The following is a 16,554-nucleotide window of genomic DNA, read 5'->3' as shown; positions in this document are numbered from 1 at the left end:
GATTTTTTTAATGTTGGCAAATGACAGACCCTAGAAAAACTACAGTCTGAATATCCAAGGAACATTTAAATTTGGGGATATTTATCAAATATTCACTCTAGGATTGGAAGCATGAATGCTTTAGCTGATTTTAGCCAATTGTGAGTTTTGGAGATCCTTCAGTGGAGGTGGAAGAGGAGATGGTGAGTGAAAGTGATTTTTGCTTTCAGGATTTTGTTGTTATTTATTGCCTACATGTTCCCCCCTGGGATGGACTGTTCTGATTTCTGAGTTTGTGACTGGTGAACCCCAGATATATACAGTCACAGTCCCTGTGACCTGGCTTTGGTACCATGAACTTCTTTAGAAGCTGGAAATTCCTGGGCCAAAATCATTGCTTCTTCTAGGAACTATTCTCTTTCTTACTGCAAGGTGAATGTCACCTGAGTGCCCTCCTTTGCTTCTCATGGTTGCAAAACTGGAGAAAATTCAAGAATGATGTTAAATTGTCCATTTCAAACATTTCCTGTATTTTCTTTCCCCTCTGACATCTCTGAATACCAGCTGCCTGCTAACTGTCACAGTGAGAGACAGCCTGGTTTCATTAGATTCCTGTCAATTTGTTCTGTTAGATATGCATTCAGTACAATAATTGATCTTCCTTTTGTTTCTGTTTCCAAGGCATGTGGAAATTTGACGTAGAGTCCTATAAAATACAGACAAACGTGGGGATAAGTACCCTGGAAACTTCCCTTGGGTAGACTTGTTATGGCCGAGGCACCCTGCTGCATGAGGTCAATGTCAGCCCAGTGTGCTGGTATACAGCTCTCTGTAGTAAAGCCTTTGGGGTCTGATCCTACCAGGGGTCCCACATGTCACCCAGTGTTGAAGTCCACGGTCTGAATTGGGTTGAGAATGTTAGCCATTGCAACAGCTGCTTTCTCCAGACTTTGATGTCCCAGGGACTTCCAAGATCACTTTCTGTTCAGTGTCTGGTTAATTCCCCTCTTCTCTTCCTTAGGTTTCCTCTAACCTGTATGATATGTGTGATTCAGATCCTTCTAATATATGCTTATAAATGCAAGCTAGTATCTCCTTCCCACATTGATAGACTTTTAGTGAAACTCCTTTATGTCAACTTTGAATTTATTATGTGTTTTCAAAGATGGGCTAGAAGATACAGGGTAGCAAATTGGGAAGTGATTTATGCTCAGCTTTCTAATTATTATTTTTTTTCTACTTCTTCTCCACGTGTAGAGTTTTTGTTTTGTTTATTGTTTATTTCAAACCAAGACTTTTTTTTTTTTTCTTTTTGGTGCCAGGGATTGAACCCAAGGGCACTTAACCACTAAGCCACATCTCCAACCCTATTTTAATATTTTATCTAGAGACAGCATCTTGCTGGTTTGCTTAGAGTCTCACTAAGTTGCTATGGCTGGCTTTAAACCTGAGATCCCACCTGAGCTGCTGGGATTACAGGCATGTGCCCCCACCTCCGCCTCAGCCAAGACTTTTAAATTGAAGTGTTTATGGGTATTTCCTTGTCTAACTCATTCTACTGACTTTGAAGAAGTGATGTGGGATCTTTTTAATCCGCTGTTCCCTTTGGGCTATGCACTTAATGCCTTTGGCAGGATAATCTGAGCCATTGCAACAGCTGCTTCCTTTGGGAACAGCTGGAGGTTTGCTGAGAGCAGCGCAAGAGATATAATTATGCTTTTATGGTAAAAGCAGGTGAAAAAATTCTTTGCCTCTTCATACCCCTTCTGCCACCAGTGCTCAGGTCTGCTGGATTGGCGTGGCCCATAACAGGACCAAGAGGCAGTGGCAAGAGTGCACAGGGCTGGATCTCCTGTGGTCCGATCCTCAGTGCCTCTTCCCATATTTAATACTCATGAACACGGATCTAATACCTTTGTTGATTTTGAGATAATTTAATTTTTTTTGCAGTGCTGGGATTGAACCCAGGGCTTTGCACTTGTTGTGGCAGTGTGCTACCCCTGAGCTGTACCCCTAGCTCTTATACTGAAATATTTTCAACATACAAAGGAGAATGGTATAGACAATACCCATCTATGCACCGCCTAGGCTTTATAAAAGTTGCAATGTTATTTCTAATTCTGATCTCTTTGAAGATCTATTTTGCCTTTAAGTGTTCATTCCCTAATTGACCCAGGTTACCCTTCATTTTATGAAGACTTCCGTGGCCTCTGAGGTCAGAATGCTGAGCTTGAACTAGGAGTTAATGCTGTACACTAGGCCTATGGATCATGTAACGTCAGGATCAAAGTCTGGATTTCTGGGGGCTGGGGAGATAGCTCAGCTGGTAGAGTGCTTGCCTCGCAAACACAAGGCCCTGAGTTCGATCCCCAATACCGCAAAAAAAAAAAAAAAGTCTGGATTTCTGGGCATGGCTTCAGGTACACAATCTGGCTTCTTAGGCTTAATCAGCTCTGTTTTCCCATCACAGTTTGTATCACAGATCCAGAGATGATTAAAACGATGCTGGTGAGAGAATGCTTTTCTGCCTTCACAACCCAGCTGGTAAGCAGCTATTTTTTAGAAACATTTAACTCTTAACCAGGTGTGGTGGTGCATGCCTGTAATCCCAGCAACTCAGGAGGCTGAGGGAGGAGGATGGGGGGTTCGAGGTCGACCTCAGCAACTTAGAAATGTAATATTTATTAAATTTTTATTTTGAAATACTTATAGTTTCACAGTAAGTTTCCAAAAGAAGGTAGAAGGTTCATGCTGTTTTTTCCTAAAACAATGACTTGTGTGAGCATAAATATAATATATTCCTGTTGAGAGAGTAGCAAGAAACTGGCATGGACTCAGTCTACAGTTTATTTTCATTTCATCAATTTCATGTGACCTTATATGACCTTTATGTGCATGTGTGTGTGTGTGTACTATTAGGAAAAATAATTACATGTGCACATTGGTGTAAGGTACTAGTTTACAATCCCGCCCACAGTGTAAGTGTTCCTTTTTCTCCACATCCCCTCCAGCATTTATTACGGCTTATGTTGCTGGCAGCCTATCTTAAAGGCTTTCCTCGTGATGGTATTCAGTGCCGTCTGTGGCTGGGCTGAAGTTGTACAGGTCAAGTTCCGTCCAGGGAGGCAGGCTTAGGTGTGGAGTCTGCAGGGTGGCAGCTCAGCTCGGTCTTCTGCCAGCAATTTGAGATCAGCTCTGCCACTCCTCCCTGGCTTAACTCAATCAGATTTTCTTTAGATGGACCTTCATTTTCTTCATCTATTTATATGTGGTGCTGAGAATCGAACCCAGTGCCTCACCCATGCTAGGCAAGCGCCCTACCCCTGAGCCACAGACCCCTGTCCTCTACTGTTGTTTCTGAAGGAGGTTTTTCAACTTGGCCTCTCCCTCTTTCTACTTTTGTTACCCCTCCCGAGCCCTCCCGATCAGGGTTGGGGCTAACTTATTCTTTCCTGTTTTCTGTTCCAAGAATTCCTGGGACCCTTCAAGTCTCGGACAGTCCCATGTTGTGTCTTAATGTGTTCCTTCTGCCACCAACTCTTGAGTCAGTTGTCTTTTCACTGCCCCAGTTCCAGGCTGCAGAGGAGAAGAGGTCTGCCACCTTGTTCCACTTTGCCCTCTTCAGCCCCTCTCATGATATTCTGTTGAATCAAAATCTATTTTGTCTGATACCAGCAAAGCCACTCTTATTACCACGTGGTCATGATCCAGATCCCATTCAACCTTTGCCTGTCCTTAGGTCTAAAGTGAGTGGGCTGAAAGCAGAATATAGTTGGATTCCCTTTTTGATCTGTTCTGCTAATGAATGTCTTTAGGTTAGAGAGTTTAATCTATTTACATTTAAGGTAATTGCTGTTAGGGAAGAAGTCATGGTTGTACTTTTGTAACTGGTCTTCTGCATTTCTTATAGATTTTGGGGCTCATTTCTTCCTTCTAGTCTTTCTTTGTATTTGATTAATATTTTTAATTACAAGTTTGATTCCTTTCTATTTACAAAGCTGCTCTGGGGAAGCGAATGGGGCCTGGGCCTTAGACACTTGGCATCACCTTCTCCCGATCTCCATTCCCACCTCTGGTGGTGGCCCTGCTTGAAAGAGGTGATGCAAATGGTGAGCATGGACCCTTCAACTGACCTTGGAGGCTCCCTCAAGCTGCTGTCAATTCCTTCCAGCTTTGTCTTTCCTCTGTCTGGACACGTCCCTCTGCTCCAGCCTGGCAACTCTGCATGTCATCTCCCTGCAAGGCTGTTCCGCCCACCTCCCTCCCCAGGAGCCTGTCCAAAGACAGAGATGCAGGCCTTTGGAAAGAGCTGGAGCAGGCGGTAAGGGCACCATCAACAGCTGGCAGGCAGCAGGGAAATGCTGAGCTTGTAAGCTCAGGCCCTTGTTGCCCTCCGTTTGGATTATCATGCACTCCTAAGCTCTCTTGCCAGGCATGGTGCTTGGTGGTGAAGAAATAAAATAGTTTTATTTCTACCAATATTTCCAACTCCTTGTTGATGAATTTCATTCTCCCAAGAGGTTATATGCTCCAGTCAGAATGGGCCAAAATGATGTAGAGCCTTCTGTTCCACATCAGTTGGAGTAGGCAATTTCAGTTCCACAACAGAACCCTGAAGATAGTTTCCATGCAGGGGTTCTCCCATGACTCGGTTCCTGAGGGAAGTCTCCAAATGCTTGGCTGAGGGACAGGTGGGACGTGCCAGGGGATTCATGCCCAAGTGAGCAACACTTCTTTATGAGAAGGTGGTAATTGGTGGCAGAAATCCTAGCTTCCTGCGCCTCTACCCCATTTTGAGTTGTGTTTTACATCAGAGGAGCCTCTGTTGGAAGGTCCCAGTTGCCCACAGCAGTGACCTGCTCATTGTCATGCACTGTCTTTGTTTCCTGGTTTCCTTGAGTCACATCTCCATTCTTTCAAAATACCTCCTGGTATTACCTCTCCAATAAACTACTTATATCCAAATCTTTGTTGCATGGTCTGTATATGGGGAAACTGGGACAGAGAGCCCTATTATAAACTAGGGGTTTTACATTCATTTTATCAGTTAAATTGCATGTAAGCCAAGAAGTAGGCATCAATTTCTTTTTAGAGATGAGCATGCTGAGGTTAAGAGAGGTTCAACAGATTCCCCAGAGTCACAGAGCAAGTAAGTATAGAGTCAGGATTTGAGCAAGCATTCTTGTCCTCCATTCCAGGCTTCAGGTGAGACCCTCTGGATCAATTCTTTGCATCAGTGTGTGGTCTTGGACAGACACCTTGGCTGTTCTTTGTCTAATTCTCAATGGCTTTCCCCAGTTTTTGTGCTAGTTATTCTCTTTGCCTAGGATGATCTTCCTTCAGAGTACCTCTGTGTCAGTGGGTCCCTGAAACCATGCTCAGGTTCAAATCTTTTCTACAGAACTCAGTAGAGCAGTAGCACTATCAGTTTTAGTTTATTAAAGCAAAAAAAAATCTTGTTCATATATATATAATATATATATATATATATATATTTTTTTTTTTTTTTTTTTTTTTTTTTTTTTTTTTTTTTTTCCTGAGGATCATCATGTAGGCATGGAGCACCATATGACTGACTGGTTCTTTGGTCTACAGCTTCAATAAAAGTCAAACTGATACAGCATGGTCTAAGACCTGCATCCTAAATTACATTATTAGCAAAATTTCTCTGGCGTCCTGAAGTCCCTCCAGATATACTAATATACTCCTACCAGGAATGATTTTCCAAGAGCAAAAAGGTTGTCTCCCAGGAAGTGGCCATGACCCTGTGGGCAGGGCTTGGGTCTGCAGTGTGAACCCATTATTACCTGCTCTCACAGCCTCACAGCTCTTTTTTTATTTTTGGGGTACCAGGGTATCAGGGGCACTCGACCACTGAGCCACATCCTCAGCCCTCTTTTCTATTTTATTTAGAGACAGGGTTTCACTGAGTTGCTTAGTGCCTTGCTTTTGCTGAGGCTGACTTTGAACTCATGATCCTCCTGCCTCAGGTTACCGAGCTGCTGGGATTACAGGTGTGTGTGCCACCACCATCAAAACTCAGCACAAGCATGAGCTCCTTGGAAAGGCCTTTGACAACTAAAGTAATCTGGATTACTATCCATTGCTTTCTATCACTTTCCATTGGTTTATTTTCCTCCTTAATATTCTGACCACTGTATGTTTTCTAGCCTGTTTATCATCTACCTCCCCTGTCTAGAACGTAAGCGTCCAGGGAATAGAGACTTTATTTCTCACTCTTGCAGTTGTATCTCAAACATTTCAGCAAATGATGCTGGGATAACTGGGTAGCCACAGGTGAAAGAATAAAGTGTGGCCCTTCTCTCACCCTCGGTACAAATCCTACCTCAAGCTACATCAAAGATCTGTACAGCTACACAGCTCTTAGAAGAAAACCAACAGAGATTACCTCACTATTTGAGATGCTCAATATCTCCATTTTACCAAGCAACTCTGCAACATTTTCCCAAAAAGTTTATAAAGAGGATGAAAGAAAATCACCTGGGGGGCTGGGGAGATAGCTCAGTTGATAGAGTGCTTGCCTTGTAAGCCCAAGGCCCTGGGTTCTATCCCTAGCACCCCCCGCCAAAAAAAAGAGAATCACCTGGAAGGTACCCAGAAGGTAAAATGAGGAAATGGTATGGCAATGGTCACTGTTTGTTGATACACTGGACTGAATTCATAGGTTTGTGCTCTTCCCTCTGTATCTTATTAAAGATACATAGAGAACTCCAGGTTTGAGCAGGAGACTGCTTACATTTGGGGGGAAGACTGAAGGTAGAGTTTGCACAAGTCAATATGAGAATGAGTCACAGAGATAGAGTTTAGCATTTAACAATTGGTGTGCCATGGCACAAGTACTGTTGAAACGAATACTTTGTTACTTTTCTTTCCTTCAAAAAATCGTCCCAAAATATAAATCACCACTCAACTATCATGTATTCTGATATGCCCATGTCTCATATTGGCAAAGAATTATTTCTGCAGGTCAGGGAGCCAGGATGGGTACTTAAAGTCTGCTGAAGACTTCGTAGCATTCTGGGAGTGTGGGAGCATTTGCAGGTTCTTCCACCACACCTGGTCATGAACTGTGGAAATGGCAGAAGATAAATTCATGAGGTCATTGGTTAAAAATAAAGGCAGGAGATCAGAAAAGAGTAAAATCCATTCCTGTCACAAGCAGGTGTGACAGGGAAAGTAGCCCACCACTGTCTGCCCAGGAGTTTGGAAGCCAGGGAAGCTCAGAAGCAGGGACAGCTAATACAAGTAGCTATTGGACACCATATCTGGTTCTCACTCAGGGAAATGTCCTACTCTCCAAAGTTTGTAGATGGGTGTATTTTTTGAGCAGTGACTTAGGCAACCCTAGCCAGACTTCTGGACATACAGGAGCCACATTCTCAAGAGTTTAAATTCTGTACTCCTGATTTACTCTTGACCACATGGTTGTCCTTCTGTCTTTAAAATTTCTGTTTTCAGCACCTGGTGGATCTTCTTCAGCTGATGATGAAATCTCAGAATTCCAAAGATGTGGAATCCTATAAAGATAACCAAAACTGCTTTAGGGTCTACTAATGGGAAGCTCAGAGGGAGGGATTATTCAGGAGGTGTTTTTCAGTAGAGAAGATGTTTTAGTCAGCTTTTTTGCTGCTGCAACTAAAAGACGACCAGAACAAAGTAGAAGAGGCAAAGTTTATTTAGGGGCCCATGGTTTCAGAGGTCTCAGTTCATAGACAGCTGGTTCCATTCCTTGGGGCTCGAGGTGAGGCAGGATATCATGGCAGAAGAGAGTGTCAGAGAGAAGCAGCTGGCATGATGATCAGAAAGGAGAGAGAGAGAGAGAGAGAGAGAGAGAGAGAGAGAGAGAGAGACAGAGAGACAGAGAGAGATTCCACTTGCCAGATACAAAATGTATACCCCAATGACCCACCCCTCCAGATGCACCCTACCCACCTTCAGTTACTGCTCAGTTAATCCCATCAGGGGATTAATCCACCGATTGGGTTAAGGATCTCATAACCCAGTCATTTCTCCTCTAAGCCTTGCATTGTCTCACACATGAGCTTCTGGGGAACACCTTACATCCAAACCATAACAGAAGCATTTCTGCCAAATTGCAAAAACACATTTTGATGTTACATGTGGTAGCCAGAGGCACTTTCTAGGAGCACACAGACACATAGGTATATTCACAGCTAAAGGGCCACCAGCAGCAAGAATAGCATACCTGTAAGTCGTCAGTGTTGGGTCACCTGCATCAGAACAAAAGCTGACTCAGTCTCATCCAGACCCACTGCATCAGAACTTCTTCCTGGAAACTTGTATCTGGACATTCGGTCGGGAGGTAGACTGTTCCAATTGTGATGATGGTCACTGGGAATGCTTGGTGAAAGTTTTTCACTAGCTTCGCCTACTGTGAGGTCTTATGCTTCCCTTTGTAGTTAATCAACATCTTGTGTTTTCATAGCCTTTGTGACTGTGTAAAGATCCTGTTTGTGTTCATACTTTCATATACTAGTTTTATCATTGTTGGTTGTTTTTTGACGAAGTCCATCATTTCTATGATGGCTGCAGAATGACAACTTTCAGATTCCATCATCTCTTCTACATTTATGTGTTGGTACCAAATTCAAGGGAAGTATTCATTCCATTATTACCTATTTGTTTACTTTTGATGCATTTGATTATTTATGTCAGTGTGATCTTATGTATCCCAATTTTGTCTCTTATTTTCATTACTTAGCTTTTCAAATTCTTTTAGGTTGTCCACCGAAAGCCCTTCTTAATGTGGTCTACTGGATCATTTCTTTTTCTTTTGGAGAATTTTAGATTTCTGAAATACACTATTTTTTTTAGAGCACTTTTCTGTTTGCAGCACAATTTAGGGAAAGTATAGAGTTCTCTCTTATACTCTTGTCCTGATGTATGCATACCTTCCCCCACTCCAGCATCCTCACTGCAGTGTGCACGTGAGGTAACTGATGAACCTACACTAGCACATTACCACCATCCCAGCTCTGTATTGCATTGGGGTTCACTCTAGTCTTGTGCATCCTTTGTTTTTTGAAAAACGTATGATGATACACCCTCTTCTGCCTTAAAGTAACATTCACAGTATTCCGCATCCATTTTAACATTTACTATGTAAGTAACATCTTGTTTTCTGGTGGAGGATACCCCAGGGTTCTTTTCTCTTTCATCAGACAGCCCTGGAGTCAGCCATTTCTTCTAGGAGCCCTGGTTCCTTTTAGTGAGAAATGGTAGTTAGAAACCAAAATCTTAGCTCTCGACCCATTCCTTCTTTTACTACTTTAATGTCACACTATGACAAGGATCAGTTACTACTCTTTTTTTGTTTTGTTTTGTTTTGCTCTGTAATTTATGTACATTGTGAGAGTATCCATTTTGAAGGGAAGGTACCCAGGGTCTTCAATTACCTGATGCTTTGTAGTCCTGAATGTGCATATACAAATCATCACATCTCATGAAAGCTCAGACTTTGGCTTGGTGGACCTAGGGTGGAGAGTGGGTTTCTGCATTTCTTATAAATTCCCAGATGTTGCTGATGCTGCTGGTCCATGGATCACCCTGAGTATCTAGAGTTTCTCAGTAGTCCTATACTGTCCCCTTACATCTGTTCAGATGAAAGATGTTTTAATATTCCATACAATGAAGTTTCATCTGAGAAAATCTCTTAACAATTTTCCATCTATGCTTTTTAAAATTTTAATTTTTTAATTTTTTAATTTTTTAAAATTTTTAATTTTTACAGACTGCAATTTGATTCATTGTACACAAATGGGGTACAACTTTTCGTTTCTGTGGTTGTACACAATGTAGATTCACACCAGTCATGTAATTATACATGTACCTAGGGTAATGATGTCTGTCTCATTCCATCTATGTTTTAGGTAGAATAATTTTAAAATTTCCTGAGGAACTGTCACCCCACATTTTATTTATAGCTAAAGTAATTTTATGATTATTCAAGGGGCTTAATGACATTACTATGTATGTTCAACAGAAATGCTGCCTCCTGATAGCTGTGGTGGCAAGTGAGGATGTCTCTTCACCAAGACCCGAAGTACTGGCTGCAACTTGAGGAGTTCTGCCCTGAAAGGTACAGGGCCCCCCAAAAAGGAATCCCCCCTGAACTAGGCTGGTTCAAGCAAGTCCTGACATCTCTTAGTATAGATGATGTAAATGTGATTATTGCAATCTATGTCGTTTTAGAATTTTTTTGTAAAAAAATAAGATTTTGTTGTTGAAACTAAACAAAATTTACACCAAAAAGGAAAAAGAAAAAGAATGAAAAAAAAAAAAAAAAAAAGGGAAGGGTTGCTTATCCAGTCCCAACACCTTAAGATAAAATCCATTAATAAAATGATGTAGTCTGGGGATGTGGTTCAGGGGTCAAATATTTGCTTGGCAAGCTCTAAGCCCTGGGTTTGTTCCCCTGCACTGCAGAAAGGATTGGTTGTATTGAATATATTTCTATACACGCAAACATTTTTAGTATCTAGAATGATATCACACTTTACATATGCTTTGAATTGATGCTTACTTTGCTTTTAGTAAACTATCTATGGTTTCATTTTAAATTTATATATACCCCTAAATTATATATATTATAATTTATTTTAATTTTTTATTTTTTCCCATTTTCATTAGTGCATTATAGTTGTACATATTGATGGGATTTGTTGTTATATATTAATATCATATATTTTATATATATATATTTATGTGTGTGTATATGAATTTTTTTCTTGGTGATTGTATGTATCTTTCATAACTATCTTATTTCAGCTGTTTATGCTTTTTACTTCTTTCAGGTGTTCTGTGTTGTTTCCTTCATTCTTAATGTACCACCACTTTTGGAAATATTCCCATATTCCCCTTGATTAAATGTTGGTTCCTGGTTCCTCTGGTGTGATTTTAAGTGCAGGCTGAGGCCTGAGAATTTTGCTACCTGATAGTTCAAATTTTTAGCTTCACAGAGGACAGGAGAGAGCACAGGTCCTCCCCCTTCTGTCTCTGGTTGCTGACCTGGGCCTGCTCCCTTGTCTACTCTGTAGTGCTCTCTTCTAAAATCAAGTCATCTGCTCTCTAGGTGTTGGGGAAATTCCTTCTTGTAGGTGTCTCAACCATGTACTTCAGGGAATTTGGAGCCAAGGTCAGACTTTGGGTGTAGGTTGTACTCTGGAAAGAGTTGATGTTTGCCTATTATTGTATTAATAAGCAAAGTAGAGAATGAAGATCTTCACACTCTTTAATTGGCAAGTCAGCAGGCCTGAATTTTAGATTTTTATTGATCCCTGATTATACACTTCCTCATGGCAGTTTTGGTGGCTGTAGTATTATCCCTAGTGCTACTATCAAGTCTACACCTAGTACATGTTGCAGAAGTCAATCAAAGGTAACTGAGTCCATCAATGGCTGAATACACTTTCTGCTCAGCAGTATTAGTATTAGTAATCGTTAGTATTAGTAATATCAGTATTAGAGCTCCTTCTCTAATACTGACCATGTTATATAAGCTATCACATATGTTGGCATGCAATTGTAATATTACCTTAATATATTTTTTAGCATCTATAGGGTTATTTTGATAGTTCCAGTTCCATTGATATTATTATGTTCTTGCTTTTTTTCAGGTTTGTTTGATTTTTATCAAATTTTAGCTGTATTATTTCTTCTCTATTTTATATATTTATACTTCTACTCTCATTTTTCCCTCCCTACTACATAATTTGAAAATAATTTGATTGTTAATCTAGTTTCTTTCTGATACAAGTACTTTGTTATAAATGTTCATCTGAGTGCCATTTTATCCCAGAGATTCTGATACTTTAAGCTTTTATTATCACTTAATTCAAAGCACTTTTTATTTACTCTTCTTGTGCTTTATTCCTTGACCTGTGAGATATTTATAAGTGTGCCATTTAATTTTGAAGTTGTTGACTGTGGGATTGGGATTCCCTATATCTTAAGGTTATTGATTTATAACGTAATAAATCATGCAGGAAAAAAGGTAACTGATTCCTCTCTGTGTGTATTTTTTTTGTCCAAGGACTTCTGCATTCTCTAAGTTCAACACTTCCACATCTTATACCTTCATGATCGTAAATGCAGAGACCACACACTGTACTTGGATTCATTCAGTCATCAAACAGATAAGCACTTAATATTTGTCAGCGGCTACTCTAAGCATTGAGAAATTCATGTTCAAAATGTTAAAAATATCTATCATAGAGTGCATTTGACACATACTTAAGTTTAATCTCAGTTTAATCTATGTCATGAGTCTATAGGATACTTTTTTTTTTTTGGTACTGGGGATTGAACTCAGGGGTACTTAATCACTGAACCACATCCCCAGCCCTTTTTTGTATTTTAGGGTCTTGCTAAATTGCTTAGGGCCTTGCTAAGTTTCTGAAGCTGTCTTTGAACTCTCCATCCTCCTACTTTGCCCCCAGAGTCACTGGGATTATGGGCACGTACCACCGCACCTGGCTAGGGTACTTTAAAAAATATTTTGTAGTTGTAGATGGACAGCATGCCTTTATTTTATTGGTTTATTTTATGCAGTGCTAAGGATCAAACTTAGTGCCTCACATGTGCTAGGCAAGCACTGTGCCATGGAGATACAGCCCCAGCCCTTATAGGACACTTTAAATATATCTCCACGTATTCATGACCTACCCTAATAGCTATCCACCTGTGTCAGCTGCCCCATCCACACATCACCCACAGTCCCCCTCCCCAACTCTCATGCTCTTTTGTAGCACATCACTTATAAAATTTCAGAATGTTCTTCAAAGTATAAGACTTTAAAAACCCACAATTTTGATACCCTCATCCCTTTTCCAAAACCAACATTTTTATTAATATAATAAAATAATGAGGAATTAAATTAGAATAAAACATAGTTCTCAACTCTTCATATTTCATAACCAAGTGAGGGAGATAGACAAGGAGGTCAGTGAAGATAATGCAGTAGAGAAGCATTGTATGCCCTTGAAAATTACCTGACTTTCACCATTCATTGGGCAGGGGGAGAAAGGGAAAGAGAATTTGAGAAAGGAGGATGAAGAGAAGGTGGAGGAAGAAGAGTTGGATGACAGTTACAACCAGAGTGAGGATTAAGAGGAGGAAAAAGAGGAAAGTGAAGGAGAGAAGGGAAGGGAAAAGCTGAATTTCAGTAGGGACATAGGGTTTCTCCTTCTTCCTCAGTGAGCATGTGACCAACATAAGTGTGAGTTGAGGCTGGAACCAGTATAATTCCTCCCCTCAGTATAATTCCTGTGTGAATTTCAGGGTGGCAACATATCACCATCCTTAATGAAATTTTAGTGCTTACAAATATATTTTCTTTGAAACAGCATTCACCTCATGTCATCTCAACCAGCCTGGAAGCTCCTATAGTTTTATGGGAGCAGAAAGATCCTTTAGCTTACAATTCTTAGGGCCAAATAACTATAGCAGAATTTCAATGACCAGTCCTCAAAAGTATCTTGTGTGCTCTTGGTTGAGGAATGTGAGTTAGAACTGCACACATGTAACTTTTGTGGTTTTTCTGTTTATTAACAGGATTTTATCTACAATTGTGGAACCAGGTTCAGTAAGAAGAACAAGGACAACATCAACCTTTACATATAAATGCCTCTTGGATGTGGACCCAGAAGCTGCATTGGCATGAGGTTTGCCTTCATGAGCATGAAACTTGCTCTCATCAAACTACTGTAGTACTTCTTCCAACCTTGTAAATAAACAGAGGTAGGAGAGTAGGCTTTCTGTAAAAATGATGACTTTTGAGGAGATTATTTTTCAAATGTAGAGGTCTATATACACAAAAGAATATGCTTATTCATCATTTAATAATTTTTTTTTATGACAAAGGGATTTACTCAGAGCCCAGTGTGAACTTTAAAGGTCCTTCAGTTCTGGAGCTATAAATCTATGTCCATACAAAGCAGTACTACAGAGATTATGTAGAGTTAACACATATTAGCATGACATTATTATATATGGTATCCTTGAAATTGTGTGCTGTTTTAACTTCAGTTGAGTGGGATGTGTTGTGCACAATCAGAAGGTTGATGATTACATTGTCATGATGTTTGTGTGGAGCTCCCCTCACCAGGACTTAGAGAAATCTCCTTTTGACAATATCTCTAGACCAATAGCTGTACATTGGAATCACTGAGGAACTGTAATAACACATGATGCTTGGGTCTTCTCAGATATTCTAAAATAATTAATCAGATCATGGCCTTAAAAGCTCCCCACTAGTTGCCTTGTACATGCAAGATTGAGAATCACTGAAGCATTACTGCTCAATACAAAGAACTCCCACACTAAGGGGCATCCTGACAATCTGACCTCATTTTCAGGAGTTCCCTGCCAGACAAACTGGGTGCCTTGCACATTCTCATGATAAGTGCATGAATCTTTTTTCCTTTCTTCTCATTGTGTTCTTATTCTTCAAGTCCTACCTTAACCTCCAAGCTCTTCCATGTGTGTTCTCCATCTTGTCCAGGGCCTATTTATTCATCTGCTCTATTATTGGTTTCTGCAGGCTGTTATCATCACCTATTAATATTTTGTCATTGACTATCCAATTTGGTTGTCTATGTTTTCTCTGTTTTCTCATTGGAGAATGTCCTTCCTTCTTCCTATATCAATTTACTCCTTCCATAAACTCCTAATGGTGCACAGCAGGGGAATTTGTGTATTGAAAACCTTCAATAGATGCTTAAGGAGTGATTTGTAGTTATTTTGGAGTTCTTTGATACAAAACTTTAACTGTGTGTGTGTGTGTGTGTGTGTGTGTGTGTGTGTGTGTCTTTTGTCTGTCATCAGGGAAAATATATACATGCCATTTGAAAATTTTAAATAATCACATGGTACCTTTAGAGAAAGTGTTGAAGTGTTTCCCCATAAGAACATAAAGAACAATGGTCATTGATTCACATGAAGCAATGCCTGATAAGGTTAATTTGCATTTAATGCATTTAATATGCAGCCTCTTCCTATTGGTAAGATTTCTTCATGGAAGAAGAAGTAGTTGGGTAGAAGGTGGGTAGAAGTAGTTATCATCTTGTGGCATCAGGGCAGCTGTGTGACTGTCCTGTAAGTGTGTCCATATTGGGGCATAGTCTTGAGAAAAAGAAGGCCTCTGGCACATTTGGGATGGGGTAGATACTCCTTGGCAGGATCTAGTCATCTGTAAGTTGATATTTCTCTATCTCCAGGACAATGGTTATTCTTACCTCTACTTAGATCAGAAAAGTACTTATCTGGACCTCAAGGATTAGTCATAATACTATAGAACTCAGAAGTTCCCATTCATACTATCCTTGCAAGCCAAGAGGAGATATAAGGAGACAAAAGCATAATGCTTCCTAACGACCTCTTCCAATCATTAAACTGGATGCCTTTAATCAAGAGGATTGACTGTACTCTTCAGAATTCAAGGACTGGTCATAAAGTTATAATGTATAATACTTAAGGAGGATCACTTTGGAGGTTTTAAACTATATATATATATATATATATATATTATATATCCATATATATATAATCAAATTGTCAGAATACCTAAAAATATGGTTTAAATTTTAAAAAATCATACTTTTTACCTAAAATTTAAATCAATGAAGAACAAAAACCATCATGATTTTATCTCAGGTCTGGTACAGGTGTTCAATAAATATTTTACTACATTAATAGAAGTATGAATGATTTTGCTTCCAATTTTGATACAGCTTAGAGGATTGGTATAAGGAATTGAAGATGTAAGATTTTCAATGTAGTTTTTAATGTGTTTATAAAGCATCAGTGTCCTTAATGCATCTATTCTATTTTGCTCTGTGGTCATTGGTGCTTCATCCATTGCTTCTTCATGTGCTTGTTCAACCATTACAGATCCCCTTGAAATTAAGCAGGCAGAAACTTATTCAACCAGAGAAATCTATTTTTCTAAAGGTTGTGTTGAGAGATTGGACCATAAGTGGAGCCTGACCTTACTTAAGAACTTCTGCTTCATTCCTCACAGAAGCCATGTCCCAGAATATCAGAGACTTTAATTGACTTTTGAATAAAACCCAGACAACAATGCGCTTGATCTACTGCCCTTGATGAATGAATGTACTCAGTGTCCTTGTAGAGTGTTTTGTGTTGTATAATGTAAAGGAAATGACTGGGTTAGTGACAGATATGTATAGTCACCTTGTCTGGTTTCATGAGACTCTCTCCATCCATCCCCACTTAGCATCATCAATTCTTTGTAGTCTGTTTAGAGCAAATATTTGTCAGTCATTTTATCAGCATTTTTAAATGGAAATGGGAATTACCATGTGACCCTAGTAGTGAAATTTATATAAAATTTTTTTGTAACATAATAATTATTGTTTGAGAATATAAATAAATATTTATTTCTAAAAATGTGAATCTTATGCACTTTGGGGCAGTGGGTGGTTGTGGGGTGAAGCTAGAGAAGTGAATGAGGCAGAAGCAGAAACTCACTATGTTTGGTCGTCATAGTCACTGGTTTTGAGGGACCTCTCTTTG

The 16,554-nt window shown here is 39.8% G+C and overlaps 1 protein-coding gene across 2 annotated transcripts in view; it reads left to right on the top strand.

Annotated features, from left to right (window-relative positions):
• Window positions 1-16,339, top strand: part of Zscan25 (zinc finger and SCAN domain containing 25) — a 31,841-nt gene extending 15,502 nt beyond the window's left edge. The window contains exons 6-9 of one of the 2 annotated variants that reach the window (XR_007106042.1): window positions 2,450-2,523; window positions 10,004-10,099; window positions 13,573-13,758; window positions 15,910-16,339. Coding sequence is in view for 1 of the 2 variants with exons in the window: in XM_047532851.1 (XP_047388807.1) it covers window positions 2,450-2,523; window positions 10,004-10,081 (152 nt within the window). In the remaining variant the exon portion in view is untranslated. Of the gene's footprint in view, window positions 1-2,449; window positions 2,524-10,003; window positions 10,100-13,572; window positions 15,502-15,909 lie in introns of those variants that run through there. The other variant, XM_047532851.1, reaches the window with a different exon arrangement.
• Window positions 16,340-16,554: the final 215 nt, after the last annotated feature.

The sequence above is a fragment of the Sciurus carolinensis genome, chromosome 18 (assembly GCF_902686445.1).
Source record: "Sciurus carolinensis chromosome 18, mSciCar1.2, whole genome shotgun sequence".
Lineage (NCBI taxonomy): Eukaryota > Metazoa > Chordata > Mammalia > Rodentia > Sciuridae > Sciurus > Sciurus carolinensis.
The sequence above is the reverse complement of the archived record's forward strand: the minus strand, read 5'-3'. Positions and strand labels throughout refer to the sequence as shown.